General features: G+C 35.6%; 1 protein-coding gene across 1 annotated transcript in view; it reads right to left on the bottom strand.

The window, feature by feature from the left end:
• Positions 1 to 1,858: 1,858 nt before the first annotated feature.
• Positions 1,859 to 23,393, bottom strand: part of LOC135201887 (uncharacterized) — a 140,526-nt gene continuing 118,991 nt past the window's right edge. Inside the window, exons 3-7 of the mRNA XM_064231186.1 lie at positions 17,724 to 17,805; positions 15,636 to 15,717; positions 6,813 to 6,919; positions 4,440 to 4,543; positions 1,859 to 2,120 (exon numbers count right to left, since the gene is read on the bottom strand). Coding sequence (XP_064087256.1) covers positions 1,985 to 2,120; positions 4,440 to 4,543; positions 6,813 to 6,919; positions 15,636 to 15,717; positions 17,724 to 17,805 — 511 coding nt within the window. The 3' untranslated portion in view covers positions 1,859 to 1,984. The remainder of the gene's footprint in view (positions 2,121 to 4,439; positions 4,544 to 6,812; positions 6,920 to 15,635; positions 15,718 to 17,723; positions 17,806 to 23,393) is intronic.

The raw sequence follows: 23,393 nt of genomic DNA, 5'->3' as shown, positions 1-23,393 counted from the left end.
AAATTAGATTTTTTAATAAAATCGATTGATATCCCAATTATTCGAAGAAAAAGATGATGAATCTCTTTTGGGGTGGAAAGGCATTGTCGGAGTTGCTACAATCAATCCTTCATAGAAACCTTTATGACATCTCTGTTGTTAAAATTCTGCTTAATTTTTTACTGTGGTTAAAAAAGAATAACTATTGTTTTGGAAATTGGGAAAGATAATGGTGCAATGTTGTCGAGAAAGTGGAGACTGAAAACAAAGGTAAAATTTACGTTAGCAGAGATCAAATAGTATTTAGAGATGTTTCTCATATGTAAATCAAGGATAACTCGATGGAAATGTTGAATCTTACACATGTCTGCACCGGTGACAGTGCTAAAAATAACGTATTTCAAGCAATTGTAGCAAAAATAAAAAGTAGGCACGAATTTCAACTAATTCACGTGCTACCTTCATTCCAGATTTTATTTTTTTTTTAGAATGGATGGTTTCAAAGGTCAAGTGGGATCAGATTTAGTAAATAAAATTTCATGTATTATTGATCGTTCATGAAACCTGATGGCTGTTTATAGTTCAGCATTAAACGAGAAATGAAAAAGAAAAAAAGAAATGAAAAGGGAAATGACTAGTCCTTAATTCGAAAGAAAGCGATAAATCTACGCCCATAACTTATTTCCTTCTTCTGACAGGAAAAGAATGTATAGAAAGCCGAGGATAAAATTTGAAAGCTTTTAGGGAATGTTAGTAGAAAACGATGGAGTCCAGATCCAGTCCATACTATCAACGGGCCTGTGTTATGGCCGTCTGAGACTGGAAATGTCTATTACGTAAAAACCTACACATAAGGTGAGAATCTGTGGCAGAAACTTGATTATGCCATTTTTATTACGCTAATTGTATGAATTTAAATGCATACTTCTATTCGCCACTCATATGATTTCAATGGGCACTAGTAAAACAAATTTTCATAAATTGAAAGGAAGTTCTTCAAAAGCTGAAGTGGAGAAACTAAGCTTATTATGATTCATAGTGTGAGCGAGTCATGAGGGACAGTTTACAACTTTTAGTGTCTTAGATTAATCAGAAGGGATTGAAAATAATTTCCTTTTTGAGTCGAGGATGGGTTCCGAGGATCGTCTCGTTTCTTCTTAATGGAAGCATGATTTAAAGTACTTTATTAGAGTGCTTTAGATCGTTTTCTTTTTATAATTCGGCCCAATTTTTTCATATTGTCATTGATTCGAAATTAGAAGGGTTTTCACAATAAACATTTGACTAAATAGCCTTGTATGAATTTTTTTTACTTCTGTGTACTTTCCCTTTTAAAACTTATTTAGAGTTGAAAATTTAATTGTAATTTTTTTCTACGGAAGAGAGAGAATGAAACACGACATCATTTTCAGCGTTATATTCTAAGAATAACTCATAATGATATTGAGGCAAATGCCCTTCAAAAACAATTTGCACATAGTTCATAAGAACATCATGCAATAATGTTTAAGCCGAAACTATTATGAATACTTTTTAACTATCCCCATGATAGGTCACACAACCTTTGCGAGAACAGAATATGCACATACACATGTTCGAAGTTCTTGCGAAATGCGTAAAGAGGATATCACTTTTGCAGTTGTTTGTTTAATGTTTTCGTTATCAGGACAAATAGAAAATAAATATTTCATCGTAGATGATTCAAATAGAAATGATTTAATTAAGATTGAGGAATTGTCTTTTATATGAATTATTGCTTCTTTATTCAAATACTGTTGTTACTTTCTTGCGATGAGAGCAGTAGCAGTAATGAAAAACATACCGAATGGGATAATGCTTAAGTCAATACTTTTTAAAATATGAAGTAAAACAGAACACGAAATTCCCATTTCTCTTTACGTAAAATTCTTCAAAATAGAACCCACCACCAATCAAGAATGACAACATTTTTCAGCTAAGAAATGTACTTTTGTAACCCAACAGCTCCAGTGTCCATTCGTGTCCTTTAGAGGACGCTGATCTCGCAAAAGTATCCTCCGGAGCAGTCTCTTCCGCTGAACGGCTTACGTACGTGGTTGATGATCATACTGTTGTCACTGGTCACATAGTTGAAAGGGCTAGATGAACCACAGAATTTCGACCTGGGGAGACACATTTTAAAGGAACATTATGAGCATCTTAAAAAAAATGAAATAAAATAATAATAATAGGAATGGGGTCATTAAACGGAATTTATAGTGTCCCGGGTGCTTGTGAGAGCTGAATTTTCATTGGCTGGAACAGGGAATTCAGTCCTCGAGTCAAGCCGTCTCCCAGAAGTGGATGATCGCACTGGTCTTCGCGTGCGGACGCTGGAGACTGGGAGGGTGGTATTGTGAAGGCTAATAATAATGATCTCGTTAAAAATTTCAAGAAAATCGGTAGATTGGCGAGAGTCTTTTAAAAAACTACTAAGAATCATAATAATAGTTTTAATATCGTGCAAAAGTTATCAAGATATCAAGAGAAAACAGCAAGTTGATAGTAATTTCGAATATTGATTTTATTTTTGTAAAGTGCCTTGTTACCGGTCGCTCCCGACTCTTACATCAGCTACGTATTTTAGTAAAGCTGGTTCTTTTCACAACATTAAGGTCATTATCTGCCCAAACATCCTTATTTCTACTTGGCATAAGCCCCAGCAGGCCTTCAGGTCGAGTACTATTAATGTTATTGTTATAAATATATTATAAATGATTCGCCAAGATAAGCATATGATGTACAGATACGCGATACTCCCAACAAAGATGGATTTTGGGAAATTAATGAACTAAGGCAATTTTGATTTGACAATCCTTTAATCACTATTGAAATGGTAAAACAAAAAAAGGTTAAGTTCTCAAAGAAAATTGTCAAGTCATGGATAGCCTGAAAGAAGTTAAATAGATTGCTTGGACTCGTGTGGCGATTTAGAAGAATGATTAGACCCTTTAGCGCTTTGGAAGATTTATTTGACCATTAAAAGGAAAATAGGAAAATCAATTAGAATCTATAAGGAAACTTTTAAAATCTACTAGAATGGCATGGGAAGTTACGAGGATTTATAAAGAATCGGATAGGAAAGCAGAAGATTGATCAGAATCCCCAAAGAATTACAAGTGAGGAACTTAAGGGACAGTGACATCTATTACAACCTTAAAGAAAAGTTGGTCGCTTTTTTATATTATTAAAATCTCCTGCCTGAAAATTAAAATTCAAGAAGATTTTAAAGAAGGTATAGACACAGGACTCAGTTTTTTCGTGTCACTAGCACATTACAAAAATGAGCCAACACCTATAACCCGGAATAAAAAATTGAGTGAACATTGTTTATGGGACAAGTAAACGGAAAATTCTTGGTTAAGAAATTAGGAAATGGGGTCACACTGAGAGCCGAACGCCGACCGCTCATGCGCCATTATATTGTCTCTATTAATTAAGTATACATATATAAATACTGAGTTAAGACTCGAAAGGTAAACAAAAGAAAACTCGGTGAGCGTGTATTAGTGTTAAAGTGATTTGTTAACTGGTACGTCACAGATTTGCAAAGAAAATGCCATGGCGTTAAATGAAACTAAAGAAGAAAAGTAATCAGCAGCAACTGACTTCGTACTTTTATTTTAGTGGGTACGGTGAATTTACATCGAATAAATGTTGACATTTTGACTTACAACACGCATACAAGAAAAGGAAAAATAATTCATGAAAAATAACCGAATAAGCTATATATTATGTGGACTCCTAACGATCATATTACATTTGAACGTGATGATTTTATATTGGAGAAAGGCAGAACATCTTGACTCTATGTTGTTGTTGATGTAATAGGTAAACCCTTCAATATAGTTTAATTCATGAGATGTTTTCTGTCTTTCTTCTGCTGTTTAATAATGGTCGAGCGCCTCTCCCTCTTCATCTTTTACTCTGGTGCGAGGACTTTTTCTTTAGGAAAAATATGACGGAAAAAACTTTGAGGAATATTTGAACACGAAATTCTCTGGTACACTTTAGGCCTATTGTATTATGGATAGTTCCCCTCTAAGACTTCTTACGGTTGAAAGTTTTGTCTTAACTTCCCCTTTCGTTCGTTAATAGTAATGTTTAGAACTCGCTTTTCCTTATGTAGAATATTTCTTGATGTGAGAAAATTGTGTTTTAAATTTCTTTTATATTTAAATTGTCTCAAGGCTTTTATTCACAAATGACTTTAAATTAAAGAAACTCAGTTTGAATATACAACTCAGGCATTGTATGACATTCTGATATTTGTCAAGAAAAAGAGAAAAATGAAATTAGCAAAGAGAATTAGTAATTACTAAAACGTGTAGTGAAACCAGTGGATGTTTAGGGATACGAAATACTTCAAAGTTTGCTGCAGAATACCAGTTCGTCTCTCGAAGGTCTTATATTACAATGATGATTTTAATATTGTCACTTACTTGTCAAAGCCTGGGTCTTTGACGATGAGTCTTTCCTTCTTGCAGCCCCTAGAGTTCAGGTTGAAGTTTTGGCAAGTTAATCCCAGTGTGCTACCAGCCGGACCCTGAAAAAGTAAAAATATTTGAGAACACCCATTTCCTCTAAGTCATGATCTCGTCCATGTTCATATATAATATATATATATATATATATATATATATATATATATATATATATATGTCTGTATGATATATATATATATATATATATATATATAATATATATATATATATATATATATATATGTATGGTATGTATTATGTATTTCATGTATGTATGTATTATTGTTTATATGTAGTATATGTATGTATTGTGTGTGTACACAGCCATACCTTGCACATGTAGCATGTTACGACAATAGATAAAATTAGTCCATCAAACCCTGGGATTAAAAATTCCACCTTAGACTTGTTACTACTTACAACTGTGTGAGATAGACTCACATCTTAGCTCTGGGCACAATTCTGGAGATCAAGAAAATTTGACGTTATGCCTTGAATATTTGAGTAAAACAGACTATAGTTTTTCTCACGGTAATGATTAGCAGGCCCAGCGTAACGTTCAATGCCTCCGGAAAGAATTGAGATTACCATAGTAAAATTAGAAGATAATCTAGTAAATAGATCCATAACAACGATACAGTAAAAATCAACAGAACAATAAGCAGCCAAATCAGCAACAACAGTATTTATATTATTTCGTTTTCATTTTCATTAGGAGGACGTGTAAAACTTATCATATATCAGTAATTAAAATAAGTACTGGAAGCAGATGGTCAATAAGGTGGAGCTTTGCAAGAAAAAAAAATACAAGGTTTGGCACATCAGCTGGTGTTGGGTACTCAGGATGAGTTTAGAAATAATAAAAAGCTGAAAAGGAAGAGATTAAGTAAAGAAGTACTAGGTGCTTTCCTGATAATCCACAAGCAACTTTGCTCTCTGATCAACCTATCCTACACACTTTGGAAAAACATAAACGTGAACAAAAAATAGGAAAAGTGCCTGATCGTACCCGAAAGGAAGGGAACTCAAATCCTATTCCCTGGAAGGCCACATAGTACATTGGCTATGTCATAATCCAGTGTTGGCGAGCAAGGTTCATATTCAGAGTAACCTTCTCTTCGGTAGGGTTGCCTACCAAGGCTAAAGCTTTAGTCCTATTCATCCTCTGGTTTGATTTCGTGGTATCCTTTTCCTAGAAGAGTTGTCTGCCAAGGCTAAAGAGTCTCTTTTACCCAGACTTCTTTAGCAGGGATGTTACACCCTGAAGTGAATGTTGCTAAAGAAAAGCCACCCACATTAACCACTTATACCTTTAAATGGGTTAGCTAAATATTAGGCCATGTTCATTGACATATACTTTATTTTATATTAGAAAACACAGCGGTTGCATGTAACACAACCCGTGTCACTTCTATTATTAATACAGGGAACAGTCAATATCAGGAGAGTTGCACTCATGCTCACAATTTGCAACTAATCATCAACAAGGCCTAGATAAGGTAATTCCATCTGGTAAATAAATTTAAATCAGCGGATACTGCCAGTCATGGTAAGAACAAAAAGATGAATCAATTTAAAGCGAGGCAACACTTCAGAATAAGTATATGAATGACATAAACCTTAGCCCAGATCACTGATGAAATGGGCAGTTAGTTGGCAAAATACTGCATTGGATATGAAGACCGATGTTGTTTATCTGTATGGCAAAAATGCTTCGTTTTGGATCGAGAGCATGTAGAGTCCATTTCTAGAAAAATTACTGCATCTATGAATTTTGATGATATAGAGATGAGAGAGGTTTTAGACTTGGAATAAGTTAACCTATAACTGGGAATTGACGCTTCTAGTAGCTATGCAATACATAACTATTCCAGTCAGTTGCAAATACTTCTTTAAGGATGCCAAATAAACAATTCTTAGTATTTATAGATATGAAACAAGGAGATTTTGGAAATAATGCATGATAAGGCATTTACTTTAGTCATTCTATCTTACGAGCATATGGCTGATGCTGTAGTTGAATATGTGAACATTTCAAGTCTTATTGTTGATTGAACTTTAAGTTCAGATCTTCCTAGTAAGGAAGTTATTTGCCTTTCCAAAGGCTAGTTCTAATTTAAAGCTTTAAAGATACAATGAAAATTCGTTTGATTGACAATACACTGGAAAAGAGTGCATTCTCTTTTGCTCTTGTCTTTTCATTACTGAATATATCATCCTACCTGTGCAACGAGTTGAATGACCCTAAGTTTACCCTTTTTTATTTTTATTCATATTATTTTTATTAGAAAAGGAGCACGCTGAAGTAATTGTCTGTTAACATTGTCGTACCTGAAATGTCCTCTTGCATTTTAGTCTGCCACTACCAGTGTCTGAGAAGATCATTGCAGATTCACCAGCTTCTAAAATTGTGGTAGTTCCGCAATCAACGAATTGTCCTGGCAAAGATATGAGAATAAGAAATAGAATAAAAGTTCCGGATCATGTCGGATTAACGAACCCACTGTTTTTCAAAACAATGTTATACCACTTTGATTTATAATTATATATTATATATACATATATATATATATATGTACATAAATATATATATGATATATATGATAAATATAAAATATATGAATCAAAGTGTTATAATATTGTCTTGAAAAATAGTGGGTTCTCTAATCTTGACATGATCCAAAGTTTCTAATGAAACAAAGGAAAAACACTTGCACTAACACACGCACAGATTATATATATATATATATATATATATATATATATATATATATATATATATATATATATATTTATACAATCGTTTGTATTTGCATTATGAAACCATCTTCATGTAAGTTCTAACATTGCTACTGGACTCAGGTTTAATTAATCAACAAGTTTGCCAGCCTTTCACAAAGCGCTCTCACTCTTACATACTTGGCAGCACGGCACGACTTGACTTACCTGGGTTGTGTCACAACCAAGCCTACTATTGTAACCACACAGTTCAGTTTAGTATACCCTGTAGTAAAGGCAAAAAATTAACAATAAAACAGTGTGTCTGGAACTACCAAATAGAGAGCCAGTCAATTAACAGACTAAGTGTAATACTTAGGTCTGGCTAACTTTCTCTCAAAAACTGTTGGATGCCCTAAACTCGGTAGACAAACTCTCGTTGACTCATGGACTAAATACAGCCATATGTCTACCGAAACCTTGGGATTCAAGTGTGGGCTAGTTCTCTCGAGAGTTGAAGATTGTTTTTTGTAGCATGGTAGATTCAAAACTTGGTTTTCTTACCAAACCTGAAGATATATGGAATAGATACGGCCAAATTTGCTGTTTAAAAACAATGTCCGATGATTTTTCAGATGTAAGCATGGTTAGCACCTGGTTGTCCCTCTTCACGACAACTCAGCCACCTGTCTGGTTCCAGGGACCAGAGGTACCATTCCGCTTCCAACTGAAGGAGTAATACCCCTGAGTCTCCTTGAGCCCATGCTCTGCTCTGAAAGAAGAAATAAACGCCCATCCCACCAAAATGATATTTGGAAAAACCATCTTTGTCACCGACAGTTCCTTCCCAATTGACAATGATCCTCACAATCCTGCCATAAACTCCCATCCATCAGAAGGCATTGCCGTGTCAGTGAGTGCCAAGACAGGTCATTCAAAATAGTGCTACATGGCCAGGCTTAAGCTTGCCTATATAGAAGATGAAGAAACCCTCTCCCATCAACCTCTCCAAGTTCAGGCAGAAAATCTGATCACCGACTGCGACCAATAATTAGTGATCAGTGATTTTAACAAATGATCTTCGAAGGACGCATACATGTCTTATCAACCGACATAAGATGCGTGCAAAGCCCTTGAGAGGCTACCCATGGAACCATATGTAAAAAAAAACAAAAAACAGAAAAAAGAGAGAGAAAGAGAACAAGGATGCTATGCTCCATTACCAGAAGAATTGTTTAGAACTTGATGAATCTCTTCGACAACCTGATTTAAATAACGTCACGGTGATTGCGAAAGATTTAAAATTATATGAATACATTAACGATTACTTAAGTGTTGTTTAATGATTTAATGGAACTTTGGAAAGAAAGCTGCCTTCTGGGTTTCATATGCTTACACTGCATAAGATGACAGATGTGTTCCTCTCATATGGAGTGTATATATATATATATATATATATATATATATATATATATATATATATATATATATATATATATATATATATAGGACAAGAGTTATTGTTGCAAGCAGACCAGAGTAGTATGTATCAGGACCGGGTCACGAGGAGAGGTGCTATTCATTTGCTGACCCGTTTCGTAACATATAGTTACATCATCAAGACTAAAAGAGAAAATACACAAATTAAAATACATGGAATAAGACTAACAACTTCAAGAGTCTCAACATGTTACATAAATACACTTATATTAAAATGAGACATTTCAGGAAAAGCACCTGCGAGGCTTAAAGTTGAAGACTGGATGACTCCACAGGAAAAGGAAAGCGGCGAAGAAATCCGGCTCAAGCCAGATACAACTGTACGGAGGAGGTGTGTGAGCGCAACTTGGGCACTAACTGTTTAATAAATAACGATTCTAAATTGATCAGTTCGTGTGGATGACTAGTTTGGCCCAAAACAGAGAAGTCAGAATAGTTGATATTGGTATTACATATATAAGAAGGATTTCTAAAATTAGGGAATTCTGGATTGGAAAATCTGCACCGGTACGATGACTGATACCACTGTTCTGACCGTCAGTAAGCGTTTAGTCGATCTTGGGACTGTTATCGTAATAAAGAAATAATGTTCTTACACATATATTATACTGATAACTGGTTTCCATCTCAGGTTTTCTTTAAACACTGTATGAATTTCTTTAATAAGAAACCAGCTGACTCACCTGTCATAAGTACAGTACCACGGAAGAAACTTCATGCAGGTGACCCATACATCCAAAACGATCAATTTAGAAGTAATCTTAAATTGTCAATAGAAAACCGTTTCAATGCTTCAAGTCGTTCTCTTTCCAAAAAATCCCCTCACAATATGGTATCTTTAAATTTAAGTATAGAATCTGCTCAATAATGCAATCCTCAGTCGTGTATAAATATACTTGCCCCAGATGTAATTTGGGGACTTCGGTAGGATCGACTAAACGATTGCTGATGGTCAGAGCAGATTCACTTAATGGTGTCAGTCATCGTACCGATTGCAGATTGTCCAGTCCAGAATTCTCTAATATTACAAATCCTTCCAATATATGTAATACCAACATCAACTATTCTGACTTCTCTGTTTTGGGCCAAACTAGTCATCCACACGAACTGCTCAATTTAGAATCGTTATTTATTAAGCAGTTAGTGCCCAAGTTGAACTCACACTTCCTGTGTACAGTTGTATCTGGGTTGAGCCTGTTTTCTTCGTCATCTTCCTTTCAGTCTAGCAGGTGCTTTTCCTGAAATGTCATATTTTAATGTAATATTTATGTAACATGTTGAGACTTGAATTTGTTAGTTTTATTTCTAGTATATTTTAATTTGCGTGTTTTCTCTTTTAGCCTTGATTATTTAACACTTACGAAACGCGTCGGCAAAATAAGTATCACTTATAGATGACCGACTGTCTCCTTGCCACCCTGTCCTATATATATATATATATCTATATATATATATATATATATATATATATATATGTATGTATATATATATATATATATATATATATATATATATCTATACACATATATATATAACAATATATATATAATATACTATATAGATATATATTATATAATATATATATATATAGATATATAGAAATGTAAATTTCAGCAAAACAAAAACACAGGACATCAATGGTTGATCTATGGTGTGAGTTTGTGTACATTATATATATATATATATATATATATATATATATATATATATATATATATATATATATATATATATGCATATAATATATATATACACACACACACACACACACACACTCCAGCCATTGATGTTCTCTGTTTTGTTTGCTGAAATTTAGATATCCTACTCAGGAGAAATATGTCTTCAACGTGTTGAAATCAGTGTACCCAGCTCTTTCTTTCCAAGTACATTGCAGTTTAATCGGTTTTTATTAAGGTGGGTACACACGTGAGAGCCGAACCTTGTATGTGTAACTGAGTTACGCATATACTTCATTACAATCCACTGCGATCATCAGACTGTCTCTGTCCGGGTTGCTTACCGACGGTGGCCACCATGCAAGTAGCAGCTGCCCCGTATATTCATACACATTATTTAACAAATATGAAGCGAAATAAAAGATGGTGGCAATCAAGGTTATATACTAGAAGGGTAGAATACAGTGGTCGGGAATTACTCGCTGACATGAGATTCCAAGAAGTTTCTGGCTACAGTAAAGTCTTTTCTTCGTAATTACTAATAAATTGATGGACCTCTTCCTCACTCCAATCAGCCATGGTAGACATATACGTACTGACTGACCAAAATAAGGGAGTCAACTATGGACGGCCTTGTTCATAGTCGGTGTCAACAAGTTCAGCAACCTCTGTTGATACTCGCGTAATACAGGTCCCGTCCACACATGGCGTAACGTTCCAAGAGACCTCCCTTTGATTCGGGGCCCAAAAACCGACAATTGGCGGGACGGAGGGCGAACGGAGCCTCGAACCTCGCGGGTTTGGGGTTCGGGTTCCAGGAACCGTCCACACTTGCGTTTTTGTTACAAGAATCGGTTTCAATACAAGGTTCGGTTCGCACGTGTGTACCCACCTTTATGGTGAGTGGATTGCTCAATATTGCATTGTATAAAAGTGACATGTCAGAACAATACGCGGTTAGCATGCAGCTGTTTTCAGATGGCCTGCAAGAAAACAAAGCACCATTGTCATTGTAGTATTTTCTTGCCAAGTTCACTCTCCCACTTAACATTTCTTACGTTAGTTTCATAATAAGAGCACCATCCACTCGGCAAGTCATCCAATTTATCATCTTTCAGTTAATGTAACAGTTTCATTTCTATCTTTTCTATGTTTTGGGTGTGTTCTATGCTTTGTGTGTGTTCTACGGTTTGGCAGTGTTCTAAGATGCGAGTTTTTACAGTGCGCCGCCGGATACATAAGCTAGTCTTCCTATATAAACCCACAATCTTCCTATATAAACCCACAATATAATCATTTCAGTTTCTCAGTGAAAAAGATAAAATCAATGAAATAATGTGGTTTCAAGAGGTATGTGCTAAGAATTCTGGCTTTTCTGATGAGCCGAACATCATAGATGCTGGATCACATGCACCTTTAGTATTACCATGGATATTATTATTATTAATTTAACTTGTTTTAAAGTTATTTTTGCTTATACATTTTAGAACTACTTCTTTCGTTGATAATGTTTTCGAACACTTCCATTTTAACTTGAATATACCCTTCTTTTTTCTTTGTATCTTCATGTCAAAATCTAACATATTTCATTGAAAAATGTATGGTGTCACTAAGATGAGTTCCGTACAATTTGCGCTGAATTTACAAAATAATCTCATGATAGAGCTCCTATATTGCATATATATATATATATATATATATATATTATATATATATATATATATATATATATATATATATATATATATATATACATATATATATATATATATATACTACTTATTCATACATATATCATACATATACATACATACATATACATATATTATATACACACAAATTTCCCTTCGGTTAACATATATGAAACTATTTTAATTCAGAGGTACAACGAATTAGGTATTATTTATATATATATATATATATATTATATATATATTTTATATATATATACCCATATATATATATGTATTTATATAAAATATAGTTCATATCACAAATATTAAGCACAAATGTCGCATGTTATCCAATTCGCTATACCTTGTTAAATAATTATAAATGATAAGAACTTTGTCTCTTGTGGTTAAAGTCACTTGAGGTCGATATTTCCCAACCAGGCGAAAGTTCTAATAAATCTAATGTCGAAGCACTTATCAATTATAATACCCCTTGGGTATACTACTTTATCCCTAGGTATAATGTATTGGATGTTAACGACAATGTTACTTAACATTTGTGGAAATTAATAAAAAATTTCACGTTCCATTATATGTATATATATATATATATTTATATATATATACTATTATATATATATATATCTATATATATATATATATATATGTGGTGTGTGTGTGTGTGTGTGTGTGCATGTATGTATGTTTGGAACAGAAGGCCGAAAAGTCGAAATGATTGGCAACTTGATGCCCCTTTTAATTCCAATTATAGTAAAATAGAATGGACAAATGCGAAGAATGATATTCCAGTTTGGAGGTACTAACAAAGAAATAGTCTTCTGAAATCAAGCTGCAGTCTGTCGATAATTTTCTTCTATACTAGGAAATACACATTCACATCATACTTTTTGTTATGTTAATCTTTTGTATCAGACAGCCCTCTTGCACACTATACTCTGTTTTTTTTCATCTGTCCACCCGCCTGTGGTGTTTGCGTATGGTAACACTGCGTCCCGGGCTTTTGATAGTTACATTCAGCTTGCATTCAACACTAATAACAATATCCTATTTCGAATATCAACGGTGTAATTCGCACACAGTAAATTATTAAAACACTTTTCAGTTGCAAATGTACACCTAGATATCCTTTTATTTACCTAAAACTTACACATAGCGTAACTATCTAAAGGCCGGGACGCAGTGTTACCATACGCGAACACCACAGGCGGGTGGACAGAAGAAAAAAACAGAGTATAGTCTTATACTATTCGCTTAGAGGGAGAGAAATTGAGAGATATAGTGATATATCAGGTAACTTTGATGAGCGTATGACATCTAATTAAAATACTATTATCCCATTACGTTTATAATCAACACATTAGTTATAAATCCTATGAGAAAAAAATCACATCATCAGAAGTGAAATGAACTGCAGTGATTGTAAGTAATATTTTACCAGCTACAAAGTAAACTCGAAACAAAGACAAGTTCTGTCCCTTCCTTGGATCCTCTCTTCCGGTTCCATTATCCCTTGGAAACTCCGTAATGATATAAAGGAGTTAATTAATCATTCATTAATCACATGGTTGAGAGATTAATTAGGATAATGATCAAATGCAGCATAACTGCAATATCCTGGCTATGATTTGTTAATTAATTCCAGCCAGAGTAGAGCTTCGTCTCTTTTGCCGGAAGATGCGTAGGCATGAGATCAATGATGCTGTCACTCTTTGCTAGTTTGTATATATTGAATTTTTAAGGAAAATGCTTCCTTCTCACATGACCCTCAGTCAGTGACGAATTACACTGGGGAACAGGTTTTTTTTCACGAAAAGAAGTCTCTATTATGTATAATTATTCGCTGAATTGAAAAGCTTTACATGTTTTGGAAACCAATAGTTAGCAAAATACCGTTTATTTCATTGTTTTCGAAGTGAAGTAGCCTACTCTTGAGACCAGTGGAGTTCACTGTAAGTTTCCAGTTAGAAATCGCTATGTACGCATTCCAAGTGCGCTCCTGTATTTGCAAATGATGTGTAGAAACATCGTCCGCGGTCACGGTACCAAGTAACTCTTTCTGCTACTTCTGCAGTGAATGACATTACCCCCCCCCCCCCCCCCTCCCCCCCCCCACCCCCCCCACCCCCCCCCCCCACCCCCACCCCCCACCCCCCCAAAAAACCCCCCCAAAAAAAAGTTCTCTCTAATCCACATTTCATATGCTATGAACATCGAAGCTACCCTTCAGCCCCCCCCCCCCCCCCCTCTCTCTCTCTCTCTCTCTCTCTCTCTCTCTCAAGTAGTTAAATGTGTCTTACGTCTTGTGCCATGGACAAAAGGTTCACGCCAAAAGTATGGTCGGGAAAGAATAGAAGGACCGCAATTCATATTACTAATTTTGACTTCCAAATATAACAGGTAAAACAGAAAAGTTCGATCACAATGTTGAATATCCTAATTTTCCATCTGTTCATTACAGTCTGTAGTTGCTTGGGTCAGAACCCCCCAAAACAACTGGCATTCGGCAATGGGTGAGTCGGTCGATGAGGACTGTCAAGTACATGAATTTATGAGTTTGGGTCCAAAATGATAAATAAACCGGTGTTTAGTCCCCACACTTGGGGTAGAGTAATAACTGGGTCTGTTTTTGTGTAAGAAGCAAGACCTTGTGTTGCCATAATTATGGCCAGTTGAATCGGAACCATTGTATGGTCGCCGAGAAATTTCCAGATTTTTTTCCTCTTGTTGTTACTCAAAATATAAAAAATTATCTTATTATTAATGCAAGTAAGGCTAATTGAGCTCCAGTGTCTCAACTTTTCTTTTTCGTCCTTCTCCGCAACCTTTCCCAAATCTAGACATCCCTAACTAATTCTGTCAACTTGTCATCTCTCCTTCGCTTCCATCCTCAACAGTCATTATCATAAGCGCACTCGATGTTCGTTATGCTATAGAGGCAAAGCGTTGTGAATATAACGCGGATAAAGTGTGGTTGTTTACTGATTCCACAAAACAAAACTCATGAAGGTAACTGAAGGAGTCGGATGAAAAAATAAAGGTTATTTTGGAGCGATCATTCATGTTATAATTCTGATGTGCTCTTGAAGAGGTAGAAAACGCAACACAATTCTGATGCACAAAACTGTTTAGTTTTTTTTATTAATATTATTTTTCTTTTGTAGTCAGTGTGGAGTGTATATTCATATCGACAAAGTTAAACACACAGATATTCAAATTAATTTTTATGTAGTTTTTTTTTTTTTTTTTTTTTTTTTTTTTTTTTTTTTTTTTTTTTTTTTTTTTTTCCCGAGCATGTTCTATAAGCTATGCCAGTGCGTTACCATACATCCTAGGGGTATTTCATGTTACGAAGGTTCAGCGCCTGGCTCTTTGAGCTGCTACAGGTCTCAACTAAGCTTAGGAGAAACAGAAGACCCAAAAGCAGTCCTAGGAAACAATACCCCGAACAAGACGAAGCCATAACGGAGTATTTTCGACAATTTAGTGGGTGCTCTCTCTCTCTCTCTCTCTCTCTCTCTCTCTCTCTCTCTCTCTCCAACAATAAACTCATACATTGGATTACTTACTGCTGATGCCTTGAGGTGTGCTTCGTTTTGCCAGGCTCACGACATGGGCGTGACTTCCAAGTTCGTCAAAAGTATTCGCCGTCTGAAAAGTGTAAAAGAAATTGCTTGGGAGATGCGATTATTATTAAGGTTGTCAGGTAACTTTAGTTGCGCACAAACGGTTGTTATTTTATAAGCTTTTACATGAATGACATAAGAATTAATGAAAGAAAATGAAATTGGTATGGTTAGTGTAATAACCGTTATTTTCCACCGCAAATTTAACATGTTTTCCCCGGAAATTCAAGGCGATCTATTCTGCAGTATTTTCCACTTTACAGTAGAATCTTGAAGTGTGAAAGGAATAAAAGACTGATTAAAAACGGAGCAAGAAGGTGATAGTGAGAGATGCATAGCTTCGTATTAGATTAAAGTAAATTAATAATTTGTTAATTATAATTTGTTAATAGTTGTCCAACCTTTTGATCTTATTTTAGGTTGTTTTTTTTTTTTAAACAAGTTAGTATCGTTTATTAGTTCGATGAACTCTGTAAGGGAGTCATATGACTTCGCAGTTTTGCTTCGTTACCGCCTTCTCCCCCGGTATTAGTGAACCATTGAAGTGCCCGTATTACGATCGTTGTTTTTCTCTCCTATGAGCTGTGTTGACTCGAGTGGAAGGCTTGATCGTAAGGGTGGTGATTCGTGGCAGAGGGAGTTCGAGTTCCTCCTCACAGCCTGACGCTTTGCCACTTAAACTTTGGTCACTTCTGCATTTTTGGACGGAGATTTGGAGATTTGGATCACGGTTTCTTCTTTAATCCCCCCCCCCCCCTTCGCTGCCTTGTGTGGTCGCTGGTGTTTGTCACCCCCACGGCATTCATCCAGCCACGCCCCTTCCTTCCCCCGTTCTTCGGAAGGGATTCCGAACGAGTTGCCCGTGTCTACTGAGAACGGCGTATTTGTGGGCGTGCGAGAACCGTTGACGTCCCGGATTCTCGGAGGCTACCACCCTCGGTGTTCCCCGTGGTATTTTTGTTGGGTTGCCTGCAGGCATTGCAGCTTGACCGGTTGACCTCGGCATCAGCGTCAGTGAGTTCCTTGGGAACTCGTGGAGACAAGTAGGCGGCTTTCTACAGGTATGAGATATTTTTGTAACTATTAAGACGATCGTGGATCGCTGAGTACCTGTAGATTTGCACGCCCCTGGTTTTGCAGTACGGTCTTCTGGATCTGGTATGACCTGAGGATATGATTCTCTAAGCCTCTTGTGATTATTACTTTGCATCTATTGTAAGATTATTTTTCGTAATTTCATTGTTTATTTACTTAGTTCAGTGTAGCATTTAAGTTTAGTTTTTTTGTCTGTGTTAGGTAGGAATAATATTAAGTTTCCATTTATTTTCTCTTGCTTCCTTCTACCTAACTTAGTTTATTAGGTTAGATTTTTTCTGGCCAGTAATTTGACAGTACCTGCCTGAAGTGTCGCATTTAAAAATTTCCTATTTCATATGTTAGAGTTTTTAAATTTAGCTGTAGGTGATCTTTTTAAAGATCTTAAGGTTGGTTTTCCCTTGATTTATACATCATTTATTTTGGTTATTATCGTTACCAACCATTACCTTTTTTTGTGTGTGTTTGTAAATAAATATTGTAACTTTTTTGTTGAGGTGTTTTTGTTTCTTTTTTGTTCCTAAGTTGCTGTGTTACATTTTTACTGACCGCAAATTCTGAGTAGAGTACAAGAACCCTTGAAATTACGGCCGTAAATAAGGTCGTACATTCGGAATGTACAGTGATGAATGGTCAGTAAGGAGTTGAATACATCCATGGTTAGGCACATTTAATGTCCACAGTGCAATTGTAACATAAATCTTAAGGCAAAATATTGTGTCATGATTCTAGATGCTTTATAAAACTGGAAAATGAAAAGCGCTCATGATGATGGAAGTGATCCAAGAACAATATAGATTCTTCATCATAAATTGCATCGAATGAGGAATCAACCTACTAAATAGAAACAGAAAGTAATGAAACGTTCCCCTGTAATTCCCTTTATTTTCAGTCATCAGAGGACTACAATATACAATATTCCTAGAGATGATTTACCTGTAACAAAATTGTGAAACAGAAGCACAAAATCCTCAGTTTCCCATAGAGTTGCATTTTGATGGTCCGATACGTGATGAGACTGTAAAAAAAATCATAAAATATAAGTGCATGAAATGCTATACTATTATTATGTAAGATTATATATCTTTGTATTTCTATAACGCATAAAATTTTTGCTTAAATGAAAAGGAATAGAAAAGTCAGTTCCTTCATCCTTGGATCGCGCGCGCACACACACTCATATATGTATGTGTGTGCTTCTGCATATATATGTATGTATTTAAGTACGTGCGTATGTACTATATTCGTGTGTGTCCTCTCTTGAATTATCAAGCCACAATTCCCCGATATCGAATTCACTTTCTCTTGCAACATATATGGCAAAAGAGGCATATTTCTTAAAGACCTAAATTTCTGTATTTATTTACCTAGTTTCTCAATTCCTGTGTTCATTTGCCAGCTTAACTGCATTTTCCATATTCCATACATAATATGCACAGTAATAGTTAGTGTATAGATAATTTTTTTCTTCATTTGATTTTTGCTTTTGATTTTATCTTATTTTTTCCATGCAATGTAATAGCTATGATGGTCTGCGAACGTCTCCATTTATTAATATTATCGATATACTTTCAAATGAAGGCACTAAAATAAGAAATGGTGTAATAAAAATGGGGTAGTTCCTAGAGCATCACACGGTAGGAAGACAAATATTTATTTCGTTTCCTTCCCAGATTTTCATTTGTTAAGAAATAAAGTCCAGAGGTGTTAACTAGCTTATATACTTGTACAAGGATTTTACACGAAGTTCACACAACGGACAGTCACGAATGGTAATATTAGTTAGCTTTATAGCAATTATTGGTTAAGTAAGTTACTGCTTAGCGCAACGAGAGGGCATGGTGTTTCATGACAGAAAAGGATTCATCTCGTGAGCTTTCTCTCCCATTCTGGGCAGATGTGCTTCACTGGGGTCTAAAAGGATTTAATTCGTAATTCCAGTCGAATAGGATTAGTGTTTCGGCGCTAATTATGGCTTTGTATGACATCCCATTAGCGCTCCTTGCTTTGGCAAGGCCAGTAATAAGGTTGAAATAATGATGAATGTCTCCAGAGAAATGAGCACAAGGGTTAAACCCTTTCTTGAAGTAAAGAATGGAATGGCGTTATATATTTATTAAAGAATCAAATAAAGGTGAATATGAAGACAAGATATTGGAAGAGTATACCTTAATAAACAATTAGTCCCATTAAATTAAATGTAACATAATTTTTTAAAATTTAAACATCAGTGAAGAGACCGTAACTGAACAACCACATTGTTGTATATATTACAACGTTGATAGCTATAATCTAACATATTATGTACCCCTTTAAGTAATGTGCATAATAAATACAATAATACACACACACACACACACATATATATGTGTGTGTGTGTGTGTGTGTTTGTGTGTGTGTGTGTATGATTATAACAACTTTAACATGTGATTCGTTTAATACAGATCACACAGGTGAAAAAATGAGACACGGGGTGTAGGTGTTGACTAGTTTCAGCTTGATTTCCAAGCCATTGACGTAGGACTGATACATATTGGTAGAAATCACAATATAAATACTACAGAGACGCTACAGACGAACTTACACAACCGTTTGAGACTATGAATCCACACCTGACAAGTGTCAAAGGGGGCGTGGCGGCATAACTCATTAGTGTTAGTGCTAGAATTCCAATATTTACTCAAGGAACAATACCGATAGATATAAGTTCCGTAATACACACTCACACACACACACACACACACACACACATATATTATATATACTATATATATATATATATATATATATATAATATAAATTTTGGGCATGGTTTTTCTCTTATACAATTTTCATTAAAAGCAATTGCTTTGTTGGCATCAATAAGTTTCTTGTGGGTATCTTGGTACCAACGAAGTTTTTCCGTTTCTCGTTCGTCAATTTCTGGTGAAGTATATGCAGACTTCCTTCTTCCATTTATTAAATTTTGTCGCGACAGCTGTTTCGCCTTATGGCATTATCAAGCGACTACTGACTTACAATCTGGCCTTTCGGCCTGTGGGAAGAATGACCTTGGGGTATGGGTAATGGTTGATCTAGACTCTAGGGATTAACAGCTTAGCCATTAAGGATGTTGGTTTGGGTACAAAGAACACAATTATGAACATGCATGACAATAAAAGTGAAAGTTTAAACATGTGGTTAAATAAATATCCAAAATATAATACAATGTGCAAGTGTTTCCTTAAATATAGGTTTAAAATTTAATATGTAATGTTACATGTTAGTTTTAAGTACAAAATTCAAAAATACATACAGAAGTTTTTGTATGTACTTTTGTAATTTGTATTTTAAACCAGCATGTAACATTAAATTTTAAACATACATTTAAGGAGACACTAGCACAAGGTATTATGTTTAAAGTTTCACTTTTATTGTCATGTATGTTCATACTTATGTTCTTTGTATCCAAACCAACACCCTGGTTAAGCTGGTAATCCCTAGAACAACCAGTACGTACCCATAACTCAGGTCATTCTTCCCCACGATGAAATGAATAGGCCGAAAGGCCAGATTGTAAGTCAGTAGTCGCTTGATAATGCCATAAGGCGAAACAGTTGTCGCGACTGAATTCAATAAATGGAAGAAGGAGGTCTGCGTATTTTTCACCAGAAATTGACGAACGAGAATCGGAAAAACTTCGTCGGTATGAAGGTACCTGCAAGAAACCTACTGATGCCACTAAAGCTATTGCTTTTAACGAAAATATACATATCAGTTTTGTATGTATATGTATAATAAATATATATATATATATATATATATATATATATATATATATACCCCCCGTATATAATAATATATACTAATTTGATGGTTAACTAAAATTTAATCCAAATAACTAGTAGGTTTAAAGTAAGATACTTAAGCTTGGATGCTTACGATTTTTTTTTTTTTTTTTTTTTTTTTTTTTTTTTTTTTTTTTTTATTTTTTTTTTTTTTTTTTTTTTTTTTTTTTTTATTATAACATTAGTTCTGTACCCTACATTATAAGGGGAGTTCTCAGTAAAAGCGGTACTGTCTTTATGGCCTACATAAAAGCGCATGTCTGCCTTTACTACTAGATTGTTTGTGTGTGTGCGCTCGCGCGTTTAAAACCTGTATGTATGTATGTATGTATAAGGAGATTTGGAAGAGAGGACGAGTAATATTTGACATGTTAAGGAAAGACGTCGAATGCATTTTTGATGATATGAATACTCACATAACCCTGGCAATATCCTGAGCGGATAGAGTTACTGTGCATTGTGAGGAATTGCAGATGCTGCAAATTCACTATTTGTATGTATATATATATATATATTGATATATTATATATATATATATATAAGAATGTAAGGATTATTATATAAACCAGTGACCTGGGGTCATGCATTAGGAGGGTTTTTACGTGACAAAGCAGACCTAGATACGCTATGCGCTGTCTGCAGTAGCCTGATCTAGCTCTAAGCTTTGTCAACATTTTTATGTTATGATAACTTTGCACAACAACTTCCATGGAAAGAGGTTGACCTGTTAACTACGCCGGAAACTGTAACTTCCGAGCCGGCAGACTAACTATGTGTTTTTATATGAATTGCTGAGATAGCTAATTGTTCCGCTATCGACGCGATGCTTTAGAATGGCAGTTCCAACGCCAACTAATCAAACATATCGGTCGTCCGACCGAGCTGCCATCTCCTAGTATGGAGTTACAGAATAAAGTTTGTTAACTTGTTCAACTAGCCTGTTTGAATCATCTCCTCTAGACAAGAAGAACCTCTCTACTAAGATATCCAAGGGAGATGAGAGGAACCAAAACATTACTTACGACAACAGCCGTAAGGGAAGACAAAAAGTCTATCGCCAAGGCGATAAAAATCATTAGAAGTGGTGCATGCGAATAAACGAAGACATAATTAACAAGACCCATATCAGCCGACCGAAAGGGTCTACAAGAAACTAACTTCCACCTTCAAATCAACTAAAACAAAGAGGAAACAAGGGATCGTCAATCAACGCAACAGTTTATGAAGACTCAACTATGTCCTTCATCGAGAGGAATAACAAGCATTTAAAACACTGACGTTTGAGCAACTGTTTGTCACTTATCTTCGAGAAAATCTACACGGACAGAGCAGCATTGAACATCACGGAAAGAAGACAAACAAAACAAGGGAACATCACCCGTTCACGAGCAGGGACGCAGAGTGGACAGCTATACGCAAGTAGTGCAAGGACGGAAGGCTGTGACGTCATCAATCTTGGGCCTTCCCAGAAGCATCGACACCGAGAAGAAAGACCGTGACGTCATCACGACTTCCGACGCGAGAGTCATCCCATGTCAAAAACAATCCTTCGCAATATAATCTGGAGCTAAGTACCCAATTTTTTATCTATTCAGGTCTTTTCCTCAGTGAAGTGTTGTTCACAAGAGTCGATCGTACAGTATCTGGGGTGAGTTGTTCGCCATATTAAATCTTCCTTCATTACAGAACTTATCTTCAACTACGAGGTTTTCTCTCGCCCGCAGATTAATTTTTTTTTTCTTTTCTAGTGTCATTAACCATTTCTTGCAGGAATTCTCCGTATAATATTTTATCATATTATCTGTATTTTGTATCTTTTGGGGGATTTTTCCTATTATTATAACACACTTATACAGTACATTGCTTATGCGTTTACGTAGTGGTCGAGTGTACTCTTATAGATATTTTGATAGGATTGCAAGGAATAGAAATGATAAGAAAAAGTGAAAGCCGAAATGGCAACCACTCCGGCTGGCAACCCCAACGTGGTGACTCTCGTTAGCGCGAGGTCAGCGATAAGTCCCTTTTCAAGTCGGGTCAATGGGTTCCTGCCTCAAAAATGTTGAGGGCATGGGATCTCATCTGTAGACGCTCATTTAAAAATGCAAAAAGCATCACAGACCCAGCAGTACAATTACAGGAGGCCAAGAGCTTCGTTGACTTTGCGAAAGGCGACGCAAGTGCGTATCTAAGGGGGGTTTCTTTCCAAGAAGCGCTTACATGGGACGAGTTCAAAAATAGGTTACGTGCCGTGTATGGGGGTGAAGAGGCTTTAGATGTAGTATTGGCGTTGAGAAATATCCTTAACCAAGCCTCCATGACTCAGCTCAATGTTGTAGAGCGGGCGGCGCTAATTGCCGACCGGCTAAATGAATATCAGGATAGTTTATGTAACTCCGGGTGGGTTGCGGGTGCTAAAATCAAAGTGAAAGATTTTATCCGTTTGATCTACCTTACGTCTATCACTGTAATGTTGCCTGAAGCGTTAGTACGGTGTTTTGATAAAAAGTTGCAGCCCGACAGTACGGAATTAGATGTGTATAAACAAATCAAAAAACACATGTCTAAATGTACCGACCTAGATCCTTCGCTCATTCAAGTTTTTTGCAAAAAATGAGAAACAAGCCACAACAAGTAAATGTGGTACATAATAATAATCAAGTTGCAGGGATGGTTTGTTATAACTGTAAACGACCAGGTCACATGATTTCAGACTGTCGGACGCGGTTTTGTTCAATACACAATAGTTCAACTCATTCATATAACCGTTGCTACTCGA

This window comes from Macrobrachium nipponense, chromosome 28 (genome assembly GCF_015104395.2).
Source record: "Macrobrachium nipponense isolate FS-2020 chromosome 28, ASM1510439v2, whole genome shotgun sequence".
Lineage (NCBI taxonomy): Eukaryota > Metazoa > Arthropoda > Malacostraca > Decapoda > Palaemonidae > Macrobrachium > Macrobrachium nipponense.
Note: the sequence above shows the minus strand (reverse complement) of the source record. Positions and strands in the feature narration are given on the sequence as shown.